Below are 21591 nucleotides of genomic sequence, written 5' to 3'. Positions count from 1 at the left end.
ACAAGGAAACTGGCATTTGTTTGGAAGTAGAAAGCCATTCAGTGGGTATTTATGCTGCAGTCAGAGCTCAGTGTTGATATTAGACTCCTTGTGTGCCCACGGCTTACTGGTTGAGATAGTCTGTGGAGTGCTACAGGTGAAACATTCATTGGGCAATTAAGTTATGGCAAAAGCTGTTAGTTTGTGAATGGCCAGGAGCAAAACACCCTCTTAGCTGCCTGAATAGCTCTTGCTATCATGTTGGGAACACCCAGTATTGAGGGAATGAATGAATGAACTGGGGGAAGTGTGATAGTCACCGGGCATAGGGGCAAAAACACCTGGAAAAGCATCTGTACCTCTCTTTGGAAGGAGAGGACAGAAGACTGAACTACCTTGTAAGTAGCCCCTATGGGATTAAAAGGTCAGATTAGAGGGGTATACTGTGACCAATCCCTACAGGGTAAAAGATCATATCAGAGGAGTGTACTGTTGGCAGTCCCTACAGGGTAAAAAGTCAGATCCATAGAGTATACTGTGAAGCTCAGACAGCAGATTCAGGAAAGGTACTATGATGAGCACACAGTAATCTATCCTGTGCTAATTAAGATCTTCATCTTTCGGGCAGACACTTCCTACTTAAGTAACCACTGACCCTCAAGAAGAAAGAATCCAGTCAAACTATGCAGACTTCACTCTGCTAGGGCTGTGTGTGTGTGTGTGTGTGTGTGTATGTGTGTGTGTGTGTGTGTGTGTGTGTGTGTGTGTGTGTGTGTGTGTGTGTGTGTGTGTGTGTGTGTGTGTGTATTTGTGCTATCAACAGCAGAAACTCAAAAAAGATGTACTGAAGGAGGAACTTCTGAAACATTCTACTACTGCTCAGACCAGTGTTGTCATTTGTGATGACACGTTTTAGAGTACTACACTAAAAATGTATGGGATACCAGGTTCTTTACAATCCTCTTCCCGTGATACATATGTATAAACATTTATTTATGCATATACTTTTTTGAGAAAAATAATACATCATGTTTTCTTCTTTTCTTTTCCTTTATTGTTACAAATAAGCAACTATTAGAAATTTGCCCTGTACTATAGGGACATTAGAATGGGATCAGTTCAGCATCGAACTACGCTGAGTTGCCCTATGAATAGAATGGCAGTGGTAGTTTTGTGGCATAGAAGGATAAAACCCTAACTAGGCTTCAGGAAACCCAAGTTTAAATAGCATCTTGTGCACCTTGTAGGAGTCTGCAGGGGAGGATGGGAATTTGTAGTCACTGCCTGCTCACCCATTCATAGAGGGGGTCTATATCATATGTTGGAGGTTTTATAACTTTGAACATTAAAATATCGAATTTAAAAAAAAAAAAAGGATAAAGTGGCAGTCATGCATTTATTTTTATTGTTGAGCAGTATGTTTTCTGACAGGTTTGTAATGAAATCTCAAAGTGGATCTAGCATTTGCCTTTTATAACATATAATACACAAAACACAGACGTTTGTAGGGCTTCACTGTCACATTATGAAATTTTACATTATAATCCGTTTCCATCAGTGGGTATATGACTTCTGCTCAGGCTGGGCTTTGAAGTACTATTTCAGAATGCATACTGATTGAATTGTCATTACAACTTAACTAAAAATACTCATCTATGTCTCCATAGCAAGGATTTTTTGTCATTGGAAACAGGATATTTCCCCTGCCACAAATCTAGATTTATTTACAGTAAAGTACATTATATGAATATAAATTTGTATAAATATTTTTATGTCCAGAATCACAGACTACATGGCTTCTATAATCAAGAGTCTTAAAATCCTAGTCTGAGAATTTTTAGAATAGTTCAAAAGTCCCAGATATATGGACCTGTATTGCAAAGTACCATGTTACTACTATACTAACATGTGGAGACTGTTTTTTGCTATTCCATTCACAATAAAAATGTTAATTTTGCAGTTTTTCATGCAGGCAATCTCAGTACATAGATTTAGTATGCTCATATGGAAATAGGACCTAAATAACACTCTCATCTTGTCATGTTTACATTTTCCAGAAAAAAGAAACTTCCATTTCACTTTCTAAAATAAATGAAGGGATATTTCAATTTTTTTCTCTGCATTCTTCACTTGTAAGTAGGTCATGCAATATGCAGTATAGTGTGGACGCTTTGGAAGTCTTGTCCTGACAACTTCATCATAATATCGAAGTGTGGAGAGATATTGTAATTTGTATGTATGGTGAAATGTTGGCCAGAGAGGCCTTTTGTAAATTGATTTACTGCAACATTTGCAAAGTAGTGAGATGAACATAAATATAGCTTTAAAGTCTGTTCTAACTAACACATTTTACTGCTATCAGTACATACATTTAATACTGGTGTGACTTCAGGCTTTAATGTGAATATTTCTGAATAAAAGTGATATTGATTTTCTTGTTCTGTATTATGGCATATAATGACATTTAATGAGATATTCCATTAAAATTCAAAATGTAGTTGTTCCTTCTCCTTTAAGGGTATAAGCCATTCTAAGGGTTTTATGGCTATTTATGCAAGTAACAGTCCATTAAAAGTTCACAAGAAAATGTCAACCCATTTTTGAAATACAGAAGTTTATATACAGGAAGTAAAAATGGCAAAAGCATTCAGTAGCTTAGGAATTATTAAAAGAGTTAACAGAATGGATGAAAAGTATGCTCATTCTTGTGAAGCATTATAATGTTGACATTTGTATTGATTCAACAGATGTGCGCCATGTGATTACTACTATTGCTTGTGGTCCAGAAAATGATCTCAGTTATACTAAATATTAAATTATTCACAATATCAGATGCAAGTCAGGAATTCTGGCTGACAAATCTAGATGATAAAGGCTATAAGTTGTACATTTAAAATGCCTTTAAGAAGGTATAGGTTACTGTGACTTCATTTGATGTACCATCAACACTGAAAGTATTTCAAAGATGTGTCATTTTAGTGAATGAGAGTTTGGAAGATGTTGTGAACACAAATGATGTAATATCAGTGTGAGTCCACGCAAAAAAAAAAAAAAAAAAAAAAAGAATACATAAGACTGATACAGTTGCTGAACAGACAGAGACAGCACAATTTTTAATTAAATAAGAACACATGTAATATAAGAAAGATAGCCCTCCTGGCATTAGAATAAACCCCAGATACTTTAGATTTGATATTGCATTACCAGACAATAGTCCACAATTGAACTATACGCCTACCCTTTTAAGTTAATTTAACATTCTGTATCCCCTACATCCCTACCTTCAGCTTTGCATTTCCTATGCCCTCCTGAATACCTCTGTGAATCCTTTTACCATAGCAATTGTGATAATCCATTCCATGGACTACAACCCTCTCTTTGAAAAAGTGCTTTCTGAAATCCAGTGACTAATTAATCCCAGAAATCAACTGCCTGTGCCCCCTTTTTAACTTATGCTGTGCCTGCTCAGGATAGCCTCTTCTCACCTCCTTAACATGATCTTGTGCACCAATATCATATCCTTCATCAAGTGAGAAGAGTTCTAGAACATTTAGTCTTTGATCAGATTCCTCCCCCTCCACCCCATGGATCATTATTGTAGTTTTCTTCTAAGTACCTTGCAGCAGTCCGACATCCATTTTTTATTTATCATCCAGAACTGCAAGCAGTACATAGTGTGTGACTTAGTACTTGTGTACTAAGTGTAACCAAAGTACTAAAGTTCTACAATATTGATAAGCTTCTAAAGCCCCACATTCAAAATTATCACTACTGCTATGTGCTGCCTCATTCTGAAGCCCTGTTTTTGCCATCTTTTAAAACTAAATCACTGCTACATTTCAGAGCTGCGTTTTATTGTCATCCTCCTTAACAGGGTCATTTTTTATACTCTATAATTATCATGTTCAGAAAGTTAGCATCCACAATGTGCACTAGAATTGTACATTATGATCAAAAATACAAACTATGCATTTCAGCTGCAATTGAGAATGAGACACAACTGATATGCTGCAAGTGTCATATGCTATGTGATATCTCATGCATGCTGAAGTGGTGCTGAACTGAGTTTAGTCTCTATGCACTTATATATGAATGTCAATGTGGCTTTGCTGTTATGGGGGTCATAACCCTTGAATGGCATCCAATAGAACTGTCACAGCAGTATGAGGTGACAGTGGAATTAGATGCAGTTCAAGGGCCATGATCCCCAGAGCAGCAAAGCTACATTCATATTTAAATGTAAGTTGTTGTTGTGTCTTTCGGCTTTTCCCGGTTAGGGGTCACCACAGCGGAACTCCGGTCCGTTAATGATTGGTAGTTGATTTTTATATGCCGAGTTACCAGCCCTGATGCACAACCTTCAATGAAGGTACGCCCATTCACGCATGTTTCCATGCAGAAAATGCTCTAGCTAGGAATTGAACTGGACAGTGTGTTACTGTGAGGCAACAATGCTACCACAGAACCACCACCAAGTGATTTTATTTAAATGTAAGTGCATTCTTCATTTAATACAATAATTCTGGAACTTCTTCACTTGAAACTCTTCCTGTTTCCACTTGTCGGTGGATCACTAATTTTCTAAGCACAAAACAATACAGGAAACAGCCGCAGTACTAAATAGACACACCGTAAAAAGGAAGAACAAATAAACTGGTAGCAGAGTACGGTGGTCTAACCACGTGGTAAATTTTGTAGCCCGAGTGTGTTTTGTTTACATTTAGGAGGCAGTTTTTTGCTGCAGTTGTTATTTTCCTTTAAATTCTGGTTAACAGATGAGGTAAATTGAATGATTGTTTAGTTAATTGTTGCATTTTCCTGCCCATTTGTGTTTAAAAGTTGGAGAGTTTTACATAGTTTTTATGTCTGAGGAAGCGTAGGTGAACCTACGCGAAAGCGCTTACTACTTTTTTATGGATTAAACACATTTTTTACTTTTTTACTTTGGAGAAGCTGCAAGCGTGTTCTTTTTTCAAGTGAATTTTGGTCAACTGTGCCTTGAGCTTTGGGGACTCTGCAAGTGTGTTCTCTTTTTCCTAGTGAACTTTGGTTGACTGTGTTTGGAGATTTTGGAGAAGCTGCCAGTGTGCCTGTTTGAACATTTTTTGCTACGAAATTTACCACGTGGTTATTCCACCGTATTCTGCTACCAGTTAATTTTCTAAGCAATAGGAAACAGCAAGTGAAACTGGGGAAATTTACATCTAGCTATCACAAGATCAATGCAGGTGCCCCCAGGGATGTGTGCTCTCCCTACTGCAATTCTCCCTCTACACTAATGACTGTACCTCTAAGGACCCCTCTGTCAAACTTATTAAATATGTTGACGATCCAACTATCATCGGGCTCAACAGGAATGGTGATGAATGCATACAGAGGAGAGGCTGAGCAGCTGTCACTTTGGTGTAGTCAGAATAAGCTGGAGCTAAACACTCTTAAAACTGTGGAGATGATAGCGGACTTTAGGAGTAATACTACAGTATTATCCCCTCCACCTTTGTATTTAGTACTGCTGTATCAGTTGTGGAATCCTTCAAGTTTTGGGGATCTATAAACTCCCAGGACTTGAACTGGGTGACCATTGTAGGGTCCATTATACAAAAGACACAACATTAAATGCACTTTCTGCGACAGCTGAGGAAGTTCAGCCTCCTACAGGAACCTTTGATTCCATTCTATACAGCAGTCATTGAGTCTGTTCTCTGCTCATCCACAACAGTGTGGTTTGGAGCTCTGTCTAATCATGACAAAAATAGGTTACATCGAATAATCAGGTCTGCCTACAATATCACTGGTGCTAGTCTGCCCTCCTTACAGGACCTGTACTATTCCAGAGTCATGAAAAGGCAGGGAAAATCATCACCAACTCTTCACATTCAGGCCACCATTTTTTGAACTATTATCATCGGCCAGACATTATAGATTAATACGTATCAAAACAAGCAGATATAAGAACAGTTTTTCCCACAGGCCATCAAGTTCATGGGGTATTTTTTTTTCCACACCTCTGAGGTTTCTGAAGCATTGTTTACATATTGTTAATACTGGGGTTTTTTTTAGTTTATTTCAGTATTTCTTGCACTGAGTTGCACTTTGCACCTTGTATGTATATGTATATGTATATTTACTATTTTTTTGCCTTGTTCTTAATAGTCGCATGTATGTCGTTTGTCTTGTTCTTAACAATTGTATGTTGGTCGTCTATGTAATTCATATTTGGAGAGTCATTGAAACCAGAGTCAAATTCTTGTATGTGCACATACTTGGCCAATAAGTGTGATTCTGATGCTGATTCTGATATGGACTAAACACAATTACAAAACATAATGTAAATAAACATTCACAAACAGTAACAATAAATATATACAAAATATATAGCTAAGACAACTAACTACCAAAGACCAGGTCACAAAGGTAACATTTGAAATGATCAAGTATCAAGATCAGCTTCAACCACCTTTGTAACAGGACCCAGATCTTGACAAGCAAAAGACCTACTCACCTGAACAATCAGACTGAATCCTTACAACCACCAGCAGCCCGAGGGTGGAAGGGCAGAGGGTGTAAGCAGGCTAATACCACAGAGTAGTCCCTTACAATATGGGGAGACAAGCTGTGAAGGGCAAGATTTACTAGGATGAGTCAGTCCTTTATAGGCGATATGACACTGAAGGCAACCAGTGCAGATTATGTAGCAATGGTGTACTTTGGTGGTATCAAGATACCCCAGTGAGCAGCTGACCAGTACAGTTCTGCACTAATTGTAGCCGATGCAGACGAGCATTCAGTGCCCTCATGTAAAAGTCATTAGAGTATTCGACATGTGAAGAGATCAAAGCATCCACAACCAGAGGTAAATCTGCTAATTAAAAAAAGGTGCTCAATTTGGAAAGTCTTCCTCAGGTGTTAACATGATGGCTCAACAATGGTAGACACATGGTCCATATTCGACATGTGAAGAGATCAAAGCATCCACAACTGGAGGTAAATCTGCTAATTAAAAAAAGGTGCTCAATTAGGAAAGTCTTCCTCAAGTGTTAACATGATGGCTCAACATGGTCCATAAGTGTTAGTTGATCATCAGGCATCACCGCTAAATTATGTACCTTTGACCTGAATTACAGTTTGTTTCCACTGTAGATGATGTAGGGCAATGCAATTTAAGCAGAAAAATTACAAGCGGGGGCAAGAAGTTCCAAAGCAACCATCCTGCTGGTGTTGAATTTTACCCAGTTATCAACCATTCAGTTATGGACATAGTCAAAGTCTGAAGGAATTTTGTTTAAGGTACATACAGGATTTCAAAGGTATGAGAGATAAATCTGTGTGTCATGACCCTTGAATGGCATTTAACTCCACTATCACTGCACACTGCTGTATGAAGTGACAGTAGAGCTGGATGCCATTAAATGACTCCCAGAACAGCAAAGCCACATTGACATTCATAAGTAGGTGCATATAGGCTAAACACAATTCAGCAGCAGCAGGATGACTTCAGTGTCCTACTAATTGTATCTACTAACAGCAACATACACACTGAAGAGCAGCAAATGCAAAACTGACCTTGTGAAACCTTGCATTTCAAGGGAAGAGTAAGATGATATCATCTCCAAGAATGACTTGCTGAGTATAGCCAAAAATGTTGTCAAAAAGTGTGATAGAACATCTGAGAGGCAACAATAATGGGTCAAATTGTCCAATAGGATCTCTCTGTCTACCACATCCAATGATAAATGGCGATCTGAAAGGACAAGACTAATCTCTAGCTGTTATTTTTTTAACTGATGCTATACTGAAACACAAACAGTTCATGTGGGAACTTTGCAGTAAACACTATTACATAGAGGAAATCTCTTTTGTGTCTATCAAACTATTGCCAGGAAGTTCCAGTTCTCTTTTGTAAATATAGCAAAACTGGCTCTTTTCCATTCAGTTTCTCGTTCTTTATGTGCTTCCTCATTTAAAACCTTATTTTATACAACATTATTTTTAATGATTCAAACATTGGCAGAGCTTTTAATTTCTAACTGGAAGCTTATTGTAAACCGTTCAGCATTGTTTTAATGCAGACTCAAACCATACTCACCACTAGTGCTTTAAGGGTTAAGTAACTCTGAAATGAGGACTCCAGTCGATGGTTTTCTGCAAAGCAAAACAAATTACTTTACTGTCATGTTGAAACTCACTAAAGTAGAGCCACATCAGTGCTGGCCTGTGTCATTACTTCATTTCTAACAGTGAGTATATTGCATTGGTTCACCAGTTGTAGTGATAGAGACTGCAGGTTTAATGCTACTTTCCCCAAAACAACAAGCCAAATCACACAATTAAAGCAAATGCTGCAAGGTGATGCATCTGTTGCAGTTTCCATACAAAATTAATGATGAACTTGTTATCTTAAATCAAAGTACATTTTTTGAGAGTGTGAAGTCTGCTTCTGGACATTGTGTTCAGCCACAAGGCACCAATTTTTTTAGTCTGATGATTTTTCTGTCTGCTATGTATAGAAACAACATGTCATCAGCAAGTTATCTGCTACTTGGTAAGGTACAAAGAACTGATGAAATAATTTCTGTTTAGATGGACATGCAAACTGCAGAGCTCAAATTAATGCAGTTAGCTATATTATAATAAGAAACCAAATGCAGATTGGTAGGTATCACATGGAATGAATCATGTGACTCTTGGGTTACACTTTTACTCACTGACAATCAATTCCACTGCTTTTTCATAGTTTCCTCTATTATCACTCACAGTCACTACATATCAGAAACTGCAACACCTTGGGATCCTTTAAGGTAACACTAAAGTTTATCTTAATTTCAAGTTCAATTTTAAGTGTTTAAATTTCTAATTACAGATATATAACTTGAATATTTATGATGAGTAATCATTAAAAGAAAAAACAGTACAAATGAAACAGAGCAAGTCATAATCAGATTTGTATTAAAATGATTATTTCAGATAAATTCTCAGTTTCTAAGGTAGGTATTTACAACTTAAGCTGTACTTATTAAGATTTCCCCGTAAGACTTTCTGTAATCAGACTTTACAAGCTCTGCTGGATTTATCTGTTTACTCCTATAGAATAGTTCAAAATCACAACAACATGAAATTTTAGTTAAACTATATGAAAACTAATCAGCTTGATTCATATCCAGCTCAGAGGATGGTGATGCCATGGAATAAATTGCCTGCAGAAATAAGAAATGGTGGGGGTATGGAGTCCTTTAAGAAGAAACTTGACAAATGGTTTGAGAACAGAGTGTGTAGTTTACTAGTGTTCATGAAGTAGCAGAATCAGCATTCCTCAATGCCCAACTGGTTTAAATGCTGTTATAAAACTTACTAACTTATTAAGTAAAATGGTAGATGTAAATGAAGTTAAATTTGATCACTAAGTTAACAGCATGGGGTCAAGATTTGAGTCTAGCTTGTTCCGTTTGGTGGATGTTATGGGTGAATAAGAAAAGGTAATAGTGTTTCAGCTCCTAATTAAGGTATTAATTTGATATAAGGTAAAATAATAAATTTACATAAAAATGAGGTTAAAGCAGCAAACAAGGTAGACAGTTTTGGTTCAGACAGGCTATGAGATCGCATTAGTTCGAGGTACTGCTGCTTTACTCTGTGGTTTGTATACCTTTAATTAACTTTGTCTGGCAGTTAGCACAGAGGATTAAGGAGCTTTTAATGAGCTTTTTTTTCTGTGGTCCAGGGTATTATTCTGTCAGCCCTCATTGCCTAACTGTGTGATTCTGATCAAGTCCCCTAACCAGACAGGGCTCCTGAACTGAGTCTGAAAAAAGGCCCATGAAGATCAGAGCTCTACACTGGCCAACAAATACAAATAAAAAAAAAAAAAAAAACAAACAAATAAAACTAAAAGATGGAATTAAATGATGTCCTCAAGAAAGAATTTGAAACTGAAAGTGCCTGAGGCTGTCTAATACAATCTTGCTTTGTGTTATGTGGAGTGTTGCCCACCACTGTTATACTAAGGAGATAAACAGAAAAATATATAAAAAAAAAGAAGCTAGAACTTCAGCCAATAATGTCCACCTCTCAGAAGCAGCAGCAGAATATTCCCAGACATAGAATACCCCTAAAATGTAATATAAAATTAATTGTAAAAGTGGGAAAAAGCATGAAAAGTCCCAAAGAAAGCAATTTGTTTACTAAAATGGAGATGTCAGATAGATTTAGTGTGTGTGTGTGTGTGTGTGTGTGTGTGTGTGTGTGTGTGTGTGTGTGTGTGTGTGTGTGTGTGTGTGTGTGTGTGAGTAGGTGTTTGATTGTTTTATGGGTTGAAGTTAGAGTAGAAGTTAGGTTAGGTTTAGATGTAGTGTTGTGTGTATGTTTGAGTATAAACAGGGTCTTGAGATGTCTAGTTTAGTGTTATTATAGGAAGGTTTTTCTAAGGTAAGGTGTATGGTTAGGGTTTGGGGTTGGCAGCAAGGTTAGGGTTAACACACATTACTAAGGTGGAGTGGAGAGCATTCTGCGAGGCCAAGTAATTTTACATAAATAAGGCCACATAGCTGAAATGTCAATGTAAACAGTGTATGAGTAAAAAACTTAAAGGAACACTCATATCTATTACTCACTCAGGGGGAGACATGTGGAGAGTTGGGGGCTAAGAAGAAGAGCACTGAGGTAGGATGATGAGAACATGGTATGGAAGGAAGTGGAAGATGAGAACATAGTATGGAAGGAGGTGGAAGATGAGAACGTTTTACGAAAGGAGGCATAAGATGAGAGTGTGTCATGAAAGGAGGTGGAAGATGAGAATGCAGTATGGAAGGAGGTGGAAGATGACAGCATGGTATGGAAGGAGGTGGAAGTGGCATAAAGAGCGCACCTTAACAAAATAACTGCAACAATTTCAGCATTTTATTGGAAGATGTTTTTTTAATATCATTCACACACAACTTATACCAAAATTAGACACAAGGCTTTGCATTGTTTTATTTATTTTTGCAAGTAAAAATTGCATTGTTCTCCAAGCATAGCATTAGTTTTATAATTCAGACCATGACCTTAAGTGTATACTTTGTTATAGTCTTTTTGGTAATTCTCTCAAACTACGGTTTGCAGTATGAGGTCAGACCAGATTTTACCCACTGTACTCAACTGCAGGAACTCTACATTACATGGAGCCATCAGTCTATTATGGGAAAATTAAGACAACTTTTTCCCTTTTTCACAATGGCAGGGCATCACTTCCACTGACTTCTTAATGGACCTACATGTTGAAATCCACTAAATGGCAATCACACCCTACTAAACTTACAAATTCTCAGTCCTTTATATTGACTACCCATATTTCACTGACCACTGCTTACTCTGGTCTATAGATTTTCAGCTCCTTATACTGACTACCCCTATTTCACTGACCACTGCTTACTCTGGTCCATAGATTCTCAGCCCCTTATATTGACTACTCCTATATCTTTAACCTCTTCTTACTCTGGTCCATAGATTCTCAGCCCCTTATATTGACTACTGTTATTTCACTGACCACTGCTTTCTTTGGTCCTCATTCTCTGCTAAAAGGTATCAGCAAATAAGACCATCACCTACCATATATTAAAGCATGACTAATAAATGAAGCCGTGGCTAGAGCTGACCCTTATAGTTTGGTGACCAGTACTACACCAAGAGGACCACAACACCACTCAACAGCACTTCCTCAGTGCCACCTTCTCCTCACATAAGACCTCTGCTGAGTCCATTTATGGCTTTGAAAGTGTTTTCTATTTAAAATGGTTATATTAGATAATATTAATAATATATGGAAATGTTTGCTAAGATGATCTTTACATTTTTCTGGCCCAATATATTTTCATAACCTTACCTTAAAGCACAAAAAGAAGCATATCCTTCACCGATAATGTTATTGCATACCTTTGTAAAATTGTCAGTGTCATCCTTGTCCCCAGAGCACTGTCGAACAGACACTGACTCCTTTCACAGCTTGAAGCTTGTTAAAGCCCAGGAACTTCTCCCTAGTCACCAGCCAAGATTTAGGAAAGGGTATGGCATTATCACAGCTCTTGTCACTTTAACTGATTGTTTCTGCCACTTATTGAATGCAGATAGCCTCTCAGACTTTATATTGCTAAACTCCTTCAAGACATAAGACCTTGAGGGCCATTTTGTTCTTGTCAAGGAACTCTCCCTTTTTGGCATCAGTTCCACCACATTAAAGTAGTTCTCCAAATTCCTGAAGAGTATTTTCTTTAGAATTGTCCTGAAAAACCCAGTCCTCCCTTTAACCAGTATTGTAAGACATTGGTCTCTGTCCTTGGACCTTTGTTATTTACATTAATGTCCTCATTATTTTAAAAAAGACATGCAGCATCTTGCTATACAGATGACCTTTTCATCTGTTCACAGGATACCATATGCAACTCTTAAATATAGCCTGCATCAATTTCATCAGGCTTGTGAAACCTGTACTCTAAGCCAGTCTCAGCAAAATCAATGCAGTGTTACTTTTTTGGGGGGACCCAGAAATTCTTTAGCTTATACTATGTCATCTGGAACCTTACAGGCCATGATAGCAACCCTCTAAAAACTACTGAGCCCATAAGATATATTGGAATCTAACTAGATGTATCACTTTGTCTCTCAATTTACATCCTCAAAATGAGAAAAAAATATTGCTCTACAAATGAAGCAGTATTTCCAACTTGCTAACTAAACAAGGCAGGCTTTCTCTCTGCAGAGGAGTATCTTTATCAGTCTTCATACACTCCCTTTCCATCAATCCCTCTCTCAGGAATTCACAAAAACTATAAACAATGCAAGCTTACATCTGACAGTTTGTTGGAACAGGCATGAGGCTTCACCCACACCATGTAAACATGTAGACAGGCTTATCTCACTATCACATCTATATAAGTCATTCATATGGTCAATTGTAAGGCCTTACATCTACTCTCTTCTGTCAGAGAATCTAAAGATACCATTACCAGTTGTTTTATCTCTGTTACTATATTCACTGCTTCTAGTAAATTTAGTGTAGACTTTGATTTCCATTTTCTAGTAATTGCTTTTTTGGCAGCCATCATAATTACTCAGCATGACTTTACTATGTCTAGGCAAATCATCTCCCCAGTCAGTCCAATCTGCTCACCCAGTATCACTGACAGAGCAGTCTGCAGGGAATCCCTAAAGTCTGCCAGCTCATTACACTTCCAAAAAATATGTTCCCAGCCACCTATTTCTTGCCCGTCATACCTCCAACATTTGTTATCCACGTAAGGAAAAATTCTTTGGAGTCTACTTGGGGTATAAAAATATCTATGTAAACACTTCCAGGCAAAGATCCTAAATCTTCCAGGCTTTGCTGCATATTTGGGAGATATACATATATCTCACTACTGTATTTTTATGAATTGCTTATCCAGTATCTCCTCCCAATCCTTTCGATGCGCTTCTGATTAATTATCATGCAATGTTTTATATGCTTTATTAATTATTCCTTTTTTAACGGCAGCTTCTGTTCTAGATTCTATTAAAAACTCTAACATTGCTGGTCTCAGGTCTTCTGATTCTTATGCTTTGATTATTCATCACTGACAGAGCTTTCCCCTACCTAGACCTGTCTACCTGGAACTCACTCCAAACTGCCATCTGCCAGATTCATACCCTTAATTCCATTACCACTACAACGCAGCATCAATATGAAAGCAGATACACTGTATATGAAAATTAAAACTGACCATGAGAACTGGTTAGCTGTGAATAGTAAGATGAATAAGAAGGCCCTATTCAAGCACCTAAGATGCTTTAGGAAAGAAAATCCCCACCCCCAACATTACTGTTAAGTATGGAGACTCAGCTATTACAGATCCAGATGAACCAGCAGATTTATTTGCTGAGAAATTCTCACTTTTAAACGAGCATAAGGATTTTAACTATAGGATGGGTAGTAGAACTGATGATGTCTAAACATCCCTTTTGAGTTAGTTTCAAAGGTCTTGGGGGTGGCATTAAAAAAGTGTAGCTGCAGGCCCTGGCAGTTTAAATGGATGTTTTCTTTCTGGCATAGCAAGTGGCTTGGTATCCTGTCTTCAAGTCCTGTTTCAACAATCACTGGAGGAAGTATATGTTCCCAAGATGTGGAAGGAAGAAGTTGTCCCAATACCTATAGGACATGTACAAAAATCACCCCGAAGAGGGATATGTTCCCAGCATATGCAAGGAAGCAGTTGACCCTGTACCCAAGTGATATGTATTACAATTACTGCAGCTAGGATATGTTCACAATATGTGGAAGGAACCAGTTTTTGTTCTACTACCCAAAGGATATGTTTAACAATCACTGGACAACTAGAGACCTATCGGTTAGACCTCAATACCGAGAAAATGTTTTGACTGGGTAATTTGTAGTCTGCTCCAGGTAAATATTGGACAAAGGATTAATATGTAGCAACATGGTGTCCTTGTGGGAAGATCATGTTTGACTCATCCTATCCAGTTCTATGATAACATCTGTTGTTCAACGAATTTGGGCCTTGGTAGTGCACATCTTACTAGGATTTGGGGAAAGCCTTTAATTTGATTTTGCATGACAGCATACTTATTCCTATGTTAAAACATAATATGAATACTTACAGTGTATACTAGTCAACTGGCTATCAGGAATGAAATTTAGAGTGAGACTAGGGCATTCTTTTTCAAAAATAAGAAATGTTGATTTCAGGGTCCCCCATGGATCTGTTCTTGGTCCCATGTTGTTTGAGCAATTAATGTCTAAGTTTTTCGGATATCTGACATATGTTCATAAATTCGTCATGTAATGCGTTCTATATAGGTAAAACAAACAGAAAGCTAAAAGAAAGAATTTGTGAACATATGTCAGACAAATAGAAATTAATGCCCTTCATAAGTACATCAAGGATACTGACGTGACCCTTAAATTCTGTTTCCTGATACTACACACAATAAATGAAAGTCTTAAATACTTAAAATAAAAAGAAATACTGAAAGTTGGGAGAACAAATGGTTTATTTGTTTTAAGGTACAGCATCCTCCTGGTCTTAATGGCAGTTTTACACTGAAACCAGTTTTATATGAATTAGGAGACAGAATAAAATGATAATATTTTTTATATATTTTTATTATTGTATATATTATGCTTTTCATACACATTTTTCATATAAGTATATGTTTGTGTCTTTAAATGCTTAATTATAAAAGTCACATGATTTCAGTCACAAGACTTATTAGGATATTTAAAGCTGCTTCTTTTACTGTTTAACTATTTGCCTGATGAGGCCTGTATGGTGAAAGTCTTTGGATACTAGCAGGTGTAATTTAATAAATTTGTTCTACTATCGAGTGTTGTGGTGCTGGTTAAATTCATTTTTACATTTACTCAAGTTTATTTAGTATCTAAGTGGCAGTATTTTTGTTTGTTTGCTTGTTTTTACTAATACCCTTTCCCTGTACTCAGTTGGTTATAGGTGTTTAAGATTCTTGTGTATAAATTGTTAAGAGATGAGGCATTAACATCCTCTCTTGGTGTTATATTTGTGGGTTGTAGTATCAATACTAGGAATGACAATGTGTGTGTAAGATTGCCAGATGTTAAAACATCAAGTATTTTCATCATAAAGCAGGAACATTATGGAACTCTCTTCCTAAATATACAAGGGAAGTTGGTAGTGTCAAATTTTTGAAGTTTCTAATAAATGGTACAGAGATTTTGTTTACATTCTAGGTATAACTGTTAGCAAACTTGTAAAAGGTTCCTAGGAGTCCTAAGTTTGAATGTTTGCTATATTGAACACTGGGTTTGCAATATAACTATCAAACTTACCTTATTGTCATGGGAAGGATTAAGGATTTGCTTGTGTGACACCGGGGAAATACTGCCAGTCCAGCTATTTGGAATTTTGTAGATAATTATATGTCACTTGAAAATGTTAATATGATTTATATAGAAATGTGATGAAAGGAAATACTGCCAGCCTAGGTATCTGGAATTTTGTAAATAATCATATGTCATTTGTTAATAGTAATATAATTCATGTGCTTGTCTTACAAATTTAAGAGAACTATATGTTATGCGGATGTTAAAATACTGGTACAGAAGTGTGTGCTGAACTGTATGTTGTGTACTGAGCTTCAAGAATGTAACCACAGCGTACATTACCAGAAAAGAACAAAAATGTGTATAAACTATATACCTGTGCAAATGTATGCTTTGATAGTAGAGGATGGAACATACAGAGTTAACTTGCAAACCTTCAAGAAAATAAGTTGAAAAGTAAAGTGTTTTATGATTGTGTTTCAATGTAGCAAGCAGACACACTGTCTAGAGCTAGAGGTTTTCCAATTGTCTTGAAACAGAAATAATTACTAGGTTTAAAATGTAAAGTGCTTTATTGCTCTGTGACTTCCTAGGAGCTGCACATCTGAGAGATAATTATTTTTGACACATAGGTGCTAAATTCTAAGTATCTGTTTAGCCTGGGAACTGCTGGCAGGTGACAAAGAGTGATGTCATCAAGCTGACTCAGCAGTACTGTTTTGATATTAATTTGGGAAGTCTCATAGAGACTGTGCATTTTGTATTTGTTTTTGGACCTGGAAACATCCATCTTCAACACTTCTGCCTTGCTAATAGTAAGTAACTAGGGAAAAGTAATTTATTTTAGAGATAGGAATATATTAAGATTAGTTTAGATGTTTTCTGTATTTATTTATTTGAGACTGTCCAGCAATGTTGTTTTAAAATATTTCCTGTAATTCTGAACTCTGTACTCACTGTGTTGATTTATTGAGTATTGTCTTTTCTTTTATTATTTATTATTAAATATATTTAAACCTTTTAATTGTGGCTGGTTTGTTTAGAGATATTTAAGCTCTTAGATTACTTGCATATGCATTTGGTGACACTGTATGGGTCACTACAATAGCCTTGGCCTTGGTCACACTTACCATTTGGATAATACTAACATTACACAATAGAATTGGTCTCCCTTTGGTAAGGGGCTTATACTAGCTGATAGGTAAAGAGCTGGTTGGTGGCAGTGATAACTATCTTTTAGGCTGAGCAAAAAGGGGCATAGCTAGTAAACCTGTGCCAGCCTTTCCCAGGAGTGTGTGTGTGTGTGTGTGTGTGTGTGTGTGTGTGTGTGTGTGTGTGTGTGTGTGTGTGTGTGTGTGTGTGTGTATAAATCAAATCTCAACGTGTATACATCAGCTACTTGGGCAGGGACACGAAGCACTGGTTGGACAGAGATGATGCTGGTGGTTTTGGCTTGACCGCTCGGTTGAGATATTATCCCTATAGCTGCACCATTGGGGAGTCTTATTTGGGGATCTAGAAAGAGAGGGAGAAACCATACCCAGACTGACTATAACCTCTGTGTGCTCTTAAGGGAAATTGTACTTTACTGTGTGTGTACTTGTCATCCTCCCAATGTGTGCATCCCTCACTGGTGCTAGTGGTGAGGATTGAGGCTGCTTGATTATTGGGCCAGTGGAGGGGTGTCACAGCTTGTATACGTATTCATATTATATGATCAAACACTAGAAATAGCGAATGATCTATTATCAAACCCAAATGCACGAAACCACAAAATGTCGAAGGAACAGATCAGCGAATTTCTTCCCAGGGAAAGATTTGCTGATCCAAAAAAAAATGTACAGCCAGCATAAAGTGGGGAGGGGGGCTTCACCCCCACACCTCCCGATGGGGGAAGCTGTGCCACCCACCCCTCCACCTTAAATATACCAACTCCGAGACTGCACCACAGTAAAAAAAACAGCAAAATATGGAGAACTGCCCTGTTCCTTCAATATTCTGTGGTTTCCTGCATTTGGGTTTGACAAATGAGCATTCACTATTTCTAGAATTCGATCATGTAATAGGAACCCTTGTATACAGTTGTGTTAGGTTTCTGACTTATACTGCTGTTTGTGTGTTATTGTACACTTCATACTTTAAAAATCTTTGTATACCATTATATCTTACTGTCATGTTGTTTAGATGTTCTTACATTCACTGCTGCAGTATTCTTAACATATGGGGATTCCCTGCCATGGAAGCCTGACATCTAACCAGTCTACCAAAGATTCCTGTTCCTTTAACGGTATGCCGAACGTCACCTAAACTCTCCTTGCATAACATAAGGCAAAAAGGTGACATTCAGGCCTACCATAGTCAGTGCTTCTTTGTCATCAGCCTGAATGTATCTTTTCACTGTCAGTCTATTTACCTGCATCTGTTTTCTGCCAGTTGAACACATTTTCATTCTCCAGTGACTACACCTGTTTGTTGACTTCTTTGCAGTTGCAGATAAGTGCCCTGTTGGGTTTTTTGTTTTTTCTTGTCTTGTTTTGTGCTCCTTGGGGTTAATGTCTTCCAGGAAGGGTAAATGCCAATGTGAGAGACATATTCCCCATAAAGACTGCCACAATAAGTGTCTTTTTTGTCTAGGAACTTCTCGTGACCATACATCTTGTTCAATTTGTCAGGTGTTCATCCTGAAAACCCTTTGCAGTAGATTTTCTTCCCCTTCCTTGTATCTTGAGAACCAGTGTCTTAAGCTTCTCGCTAAAGATGCAATGGAACGAAGCTCCTGCCCCAAGTGTCAGCCATTAAGGAAGAAGAATGTGAAAAAGGTAGGACTGGAATCTTCTGCTGTCCAGTCTCTGCCAGGTGTTCCTCCTGGGATCATTAAAATCCTGTAGGCTCTGCCATGACCGTGTTGGAGACTGGTGAGGATCCTTCTGGCAGCATGTCTGAAAAGCCTTTGCAGGTGTCCACCTCAGATGTTCAGAGGGAACTGTGGTTGATTTTTTTTTCAGAGGGGCCTAGGGGAGTTCCTCCATTTTTAGTTTGGGAAGATGTTTCTACTGTGGATCTCATCTGTCATCCTGGGTGACCTTCTCACTTTTTTGTAGGGGACATTAAAAAAAAAAAAAAAAACTTAAACATATTTCTTCTGATCCTGGGGATCCACAAAGTGACTGGCAGGCTTTTACTCAAGGGCTATTTACTGCTTTAATGTCCTTAAAGGCTACTCAAGGGGTTTTGGTTCCTGCTCCTCCTTAGTTCTCTACTCCCCTTAACAGGCCTAGAGAATAGGATTCTTCTGAGGTTGAGTTGGATTCTGATGATGAATCCCTGACTTATTCTACTCAGATTCCTTCTTCTTTGTACTATGAGTCAGAGGAGGAGAAATCTAGTAGTCCTGATGATCCTTTTGAAGAAATTTTCTTTGAAGATACAGTCTCTGGGATGATGATTTTTTTTTTTAAATGGGATTGTGCTAAGGTCTCTGATATCCATAAGAGGCACTATGAGTTGCTGCAGTTGGAATCTCTTAATACTGTGGCTATTCCTCTGTTTTGGTTGCTTTCCTGGATGATTTCTCCAATGCTTCTCATGTGCTTGATTCCCTGCACCCTGCTCCCAAGAAATCTGACAGGTTTTATAGGGTGCCTAAGGACTGTTATTTTTTTATATTAATGTCCTGCTGCTGACCCTTCTGTAGTGTCTGTAGCCTCTGATAAGCCATATCACCTGCTTCCTTCCCCTAAGTTATTGCCTTCTAACATGGACAGCAGAGCTATGGAAAGGCTGGGTAATAAGGTTTACACTTCTCCTACCCTATCTTTTAGGGCTATTAATTATCAGACCCATATGTCTATTTATGTGTTGGCTCTTCTTTCTCAGGTCTGTCAACTTATTTCTGATTTGACTCCGAGGGCAAAACTTCTGTTCTTAGGATCATAGAATCATAGGAAGTTACTAGGCTATTAGCACTGAGACCCTTACAAATATAGCCATGAATTAAGCCCATGTTCTGACAAGTCAGCACCTGATGCCCCTCTCCAGCAGGGACACGTGGAATCCCAGGGTGTATTTTCTGTTCCCCATCCATTATTCCAGGTTGCACTTAAAAATGGTTAATGAGTTACTCTGCTTTACATGGAGAGGGAGTCTATTCCACAAAAGGGAAAGTCTCTGGTACACAAATCTGTCCCATCAACAAGTCCTATTGGTGTCACAGACCAGGTTGAGGTTGCGTATGTGGATTACTCGAGTGGAGCTTGACTTGCGGATATACAGCAGCCCCATCAAGGCAGGGTCTGAGATTGCTTTGTATGCCAGACAGAGGTCACCTCTGAGGAGTCTGTATGAGACTGAGTAGAGGGACAGGGCTTTTAGCCTATCTGTGTAGGGTAGATGTTTGAGACCCTGGATTCTCCTGGTGAGGAACCTCTATGATATCTGCAGGTGCTACATGTGCTTTGTGAGAGAGGAGAGCTTTGAGCAGCCTATCTGCCCCTGGAGGAGTGGTTTCAGCCGCCCAGAAATTAGTAGTTTATTGGCCATTTTGGGCTAATTTCTCTTTCATTTCCCCATTATAAAACCCACATTTGTGAGGTTTTTGTGCTTGTATATAGCTTAGCAAGCTCCTGCCTGGTGCCCTGCAGAGTTCTACAGCAGCAGAGAGACAAAAGAGAGACTTTGGAGTGATTAGGTATCATTTTTTTCTGCATTTTCTTTCTGCCTTTAGCTAATTCCACAAAAAATGCCACATTTTTAGAGTTTCTGTGATTTAAAAAGCTTGTTTCAGCTACATATTGTACTTATTTTACTGCCTGCACTTTAACAAAGTCGTTTTTGTGTTTAAATTACCTGTTTATCTGTTGTAGGCTACACACTCAAGTGTGATAGCCATTTCTGTGCATTTAAAGTGTTTTTTTATTGTATCTGCTTTACTGCCTGAAAAAAAAAAAAAAAAAAAAAAAAAATATATATATATATATATATATATATATATATATATATATACTTGTTTTAGAAACCTGGGCTTTGAAAATCAGCTAGATAACTATAAAACCACCAGTCACAGACCTTCAATGAAATATATAAAGTAGCTGAAGTTCCAAGATCTGTGTTACATGTTTCTGTGTTGATAACTTTCAAAATGCCAATGCAAACACAGACCTTGATTTCATCTGTGAGAAGCCGGATGGCTCTGAAATCCAATAATCTGTCCCTGGAGGATTGGTTTCAGCCCAGAAATTCTTTAATTTATTGGCCATTTTGGGCTGATTTCTATCTCTTTCATTTCTCAGACAGAAAAAGAACCATCGCATTTGTGAGGTTTAAACTAAAATGTGCTTGTATACAGCTCAGCAAGCTCCTGCCTGGAGCCATGCAGAGTTCTACAGCAGCAGAGAGACAAAAGAGAGACTTCAGAGTGATTAAGTATCATTTTTCTGCATTTACTTGCTGCCTTTAGCTAATTCTGACTAAAACACCAATCTTTTAGAGTTTCTGTGATTTAAAAAGCTTGTTTCAGCTACATATCGTACTTATTTTACTGCCTACACTTTAACAAAGTTGTTTTTTGTGTTTAAATTACCTGTTTAACTGTTGTAGGCTACACACTCAAGTGTAATAGCCTTTCTGTGCATTTAAAGTGTTTTTTTATTGTATCTGCTTTATTTTCTAAACAAAACAAAAAAAACTTGTTTTCCCACCTTTCTAAGCTAGTATAGTCCAGTTTTCAGGTTAGTGATGAATTCAGGGCCATGTTACAAGTTTCTGTGTTTGCCCACACCTTACTTGGA

At 37.7% G+C, this 21591-nt stretch overlaps 1 protein-coding gene across 4 annotated transcripts in view; it reads right to left on the bottom strand.

Annotated features, from left to right (window-relative positions):
- Positions 1–21591, bottom strand: part of LOC122809608 (anoctamin-10-like) — a 946079-nt gene that overhangs the window by 406228 nt on the left and 518260 nt on the right. For all 4 annotated transcript variants that reach the window (XM_044081230.1, XM_044081232.1, XM_044081233.1 and 1 more), the window contains exon 7: positions 8066–8121. In XM_044081230.1, the coding sequence (XP_043937165.1) occupies positions 8066–8121 (56 nt within the window). The remainder of the gene's footprint in view (positions 1–8065; positions 8122–21591) is intronic.

The sequence above is a fragment of the Protopterus annectens genome, chromosome 8.part0, assembly GCF_019279795.1.
Source record: "Protopterus annectens isolate FY-2018-M chromosome 8.part0, PAN1.0, whole genome shotgun sequence".
Lineage (NCBI taxonomy): Eukaryota > Metazoa > Chordata > Ceratodontiformes > Protopteridae > Protopterus > Protopterus annectens.
The sequence above is the reverse complement of the archived record's forward strand: the minus strand, read 5'-3'. Positions and strand labels throughout refer to the sequence as shown.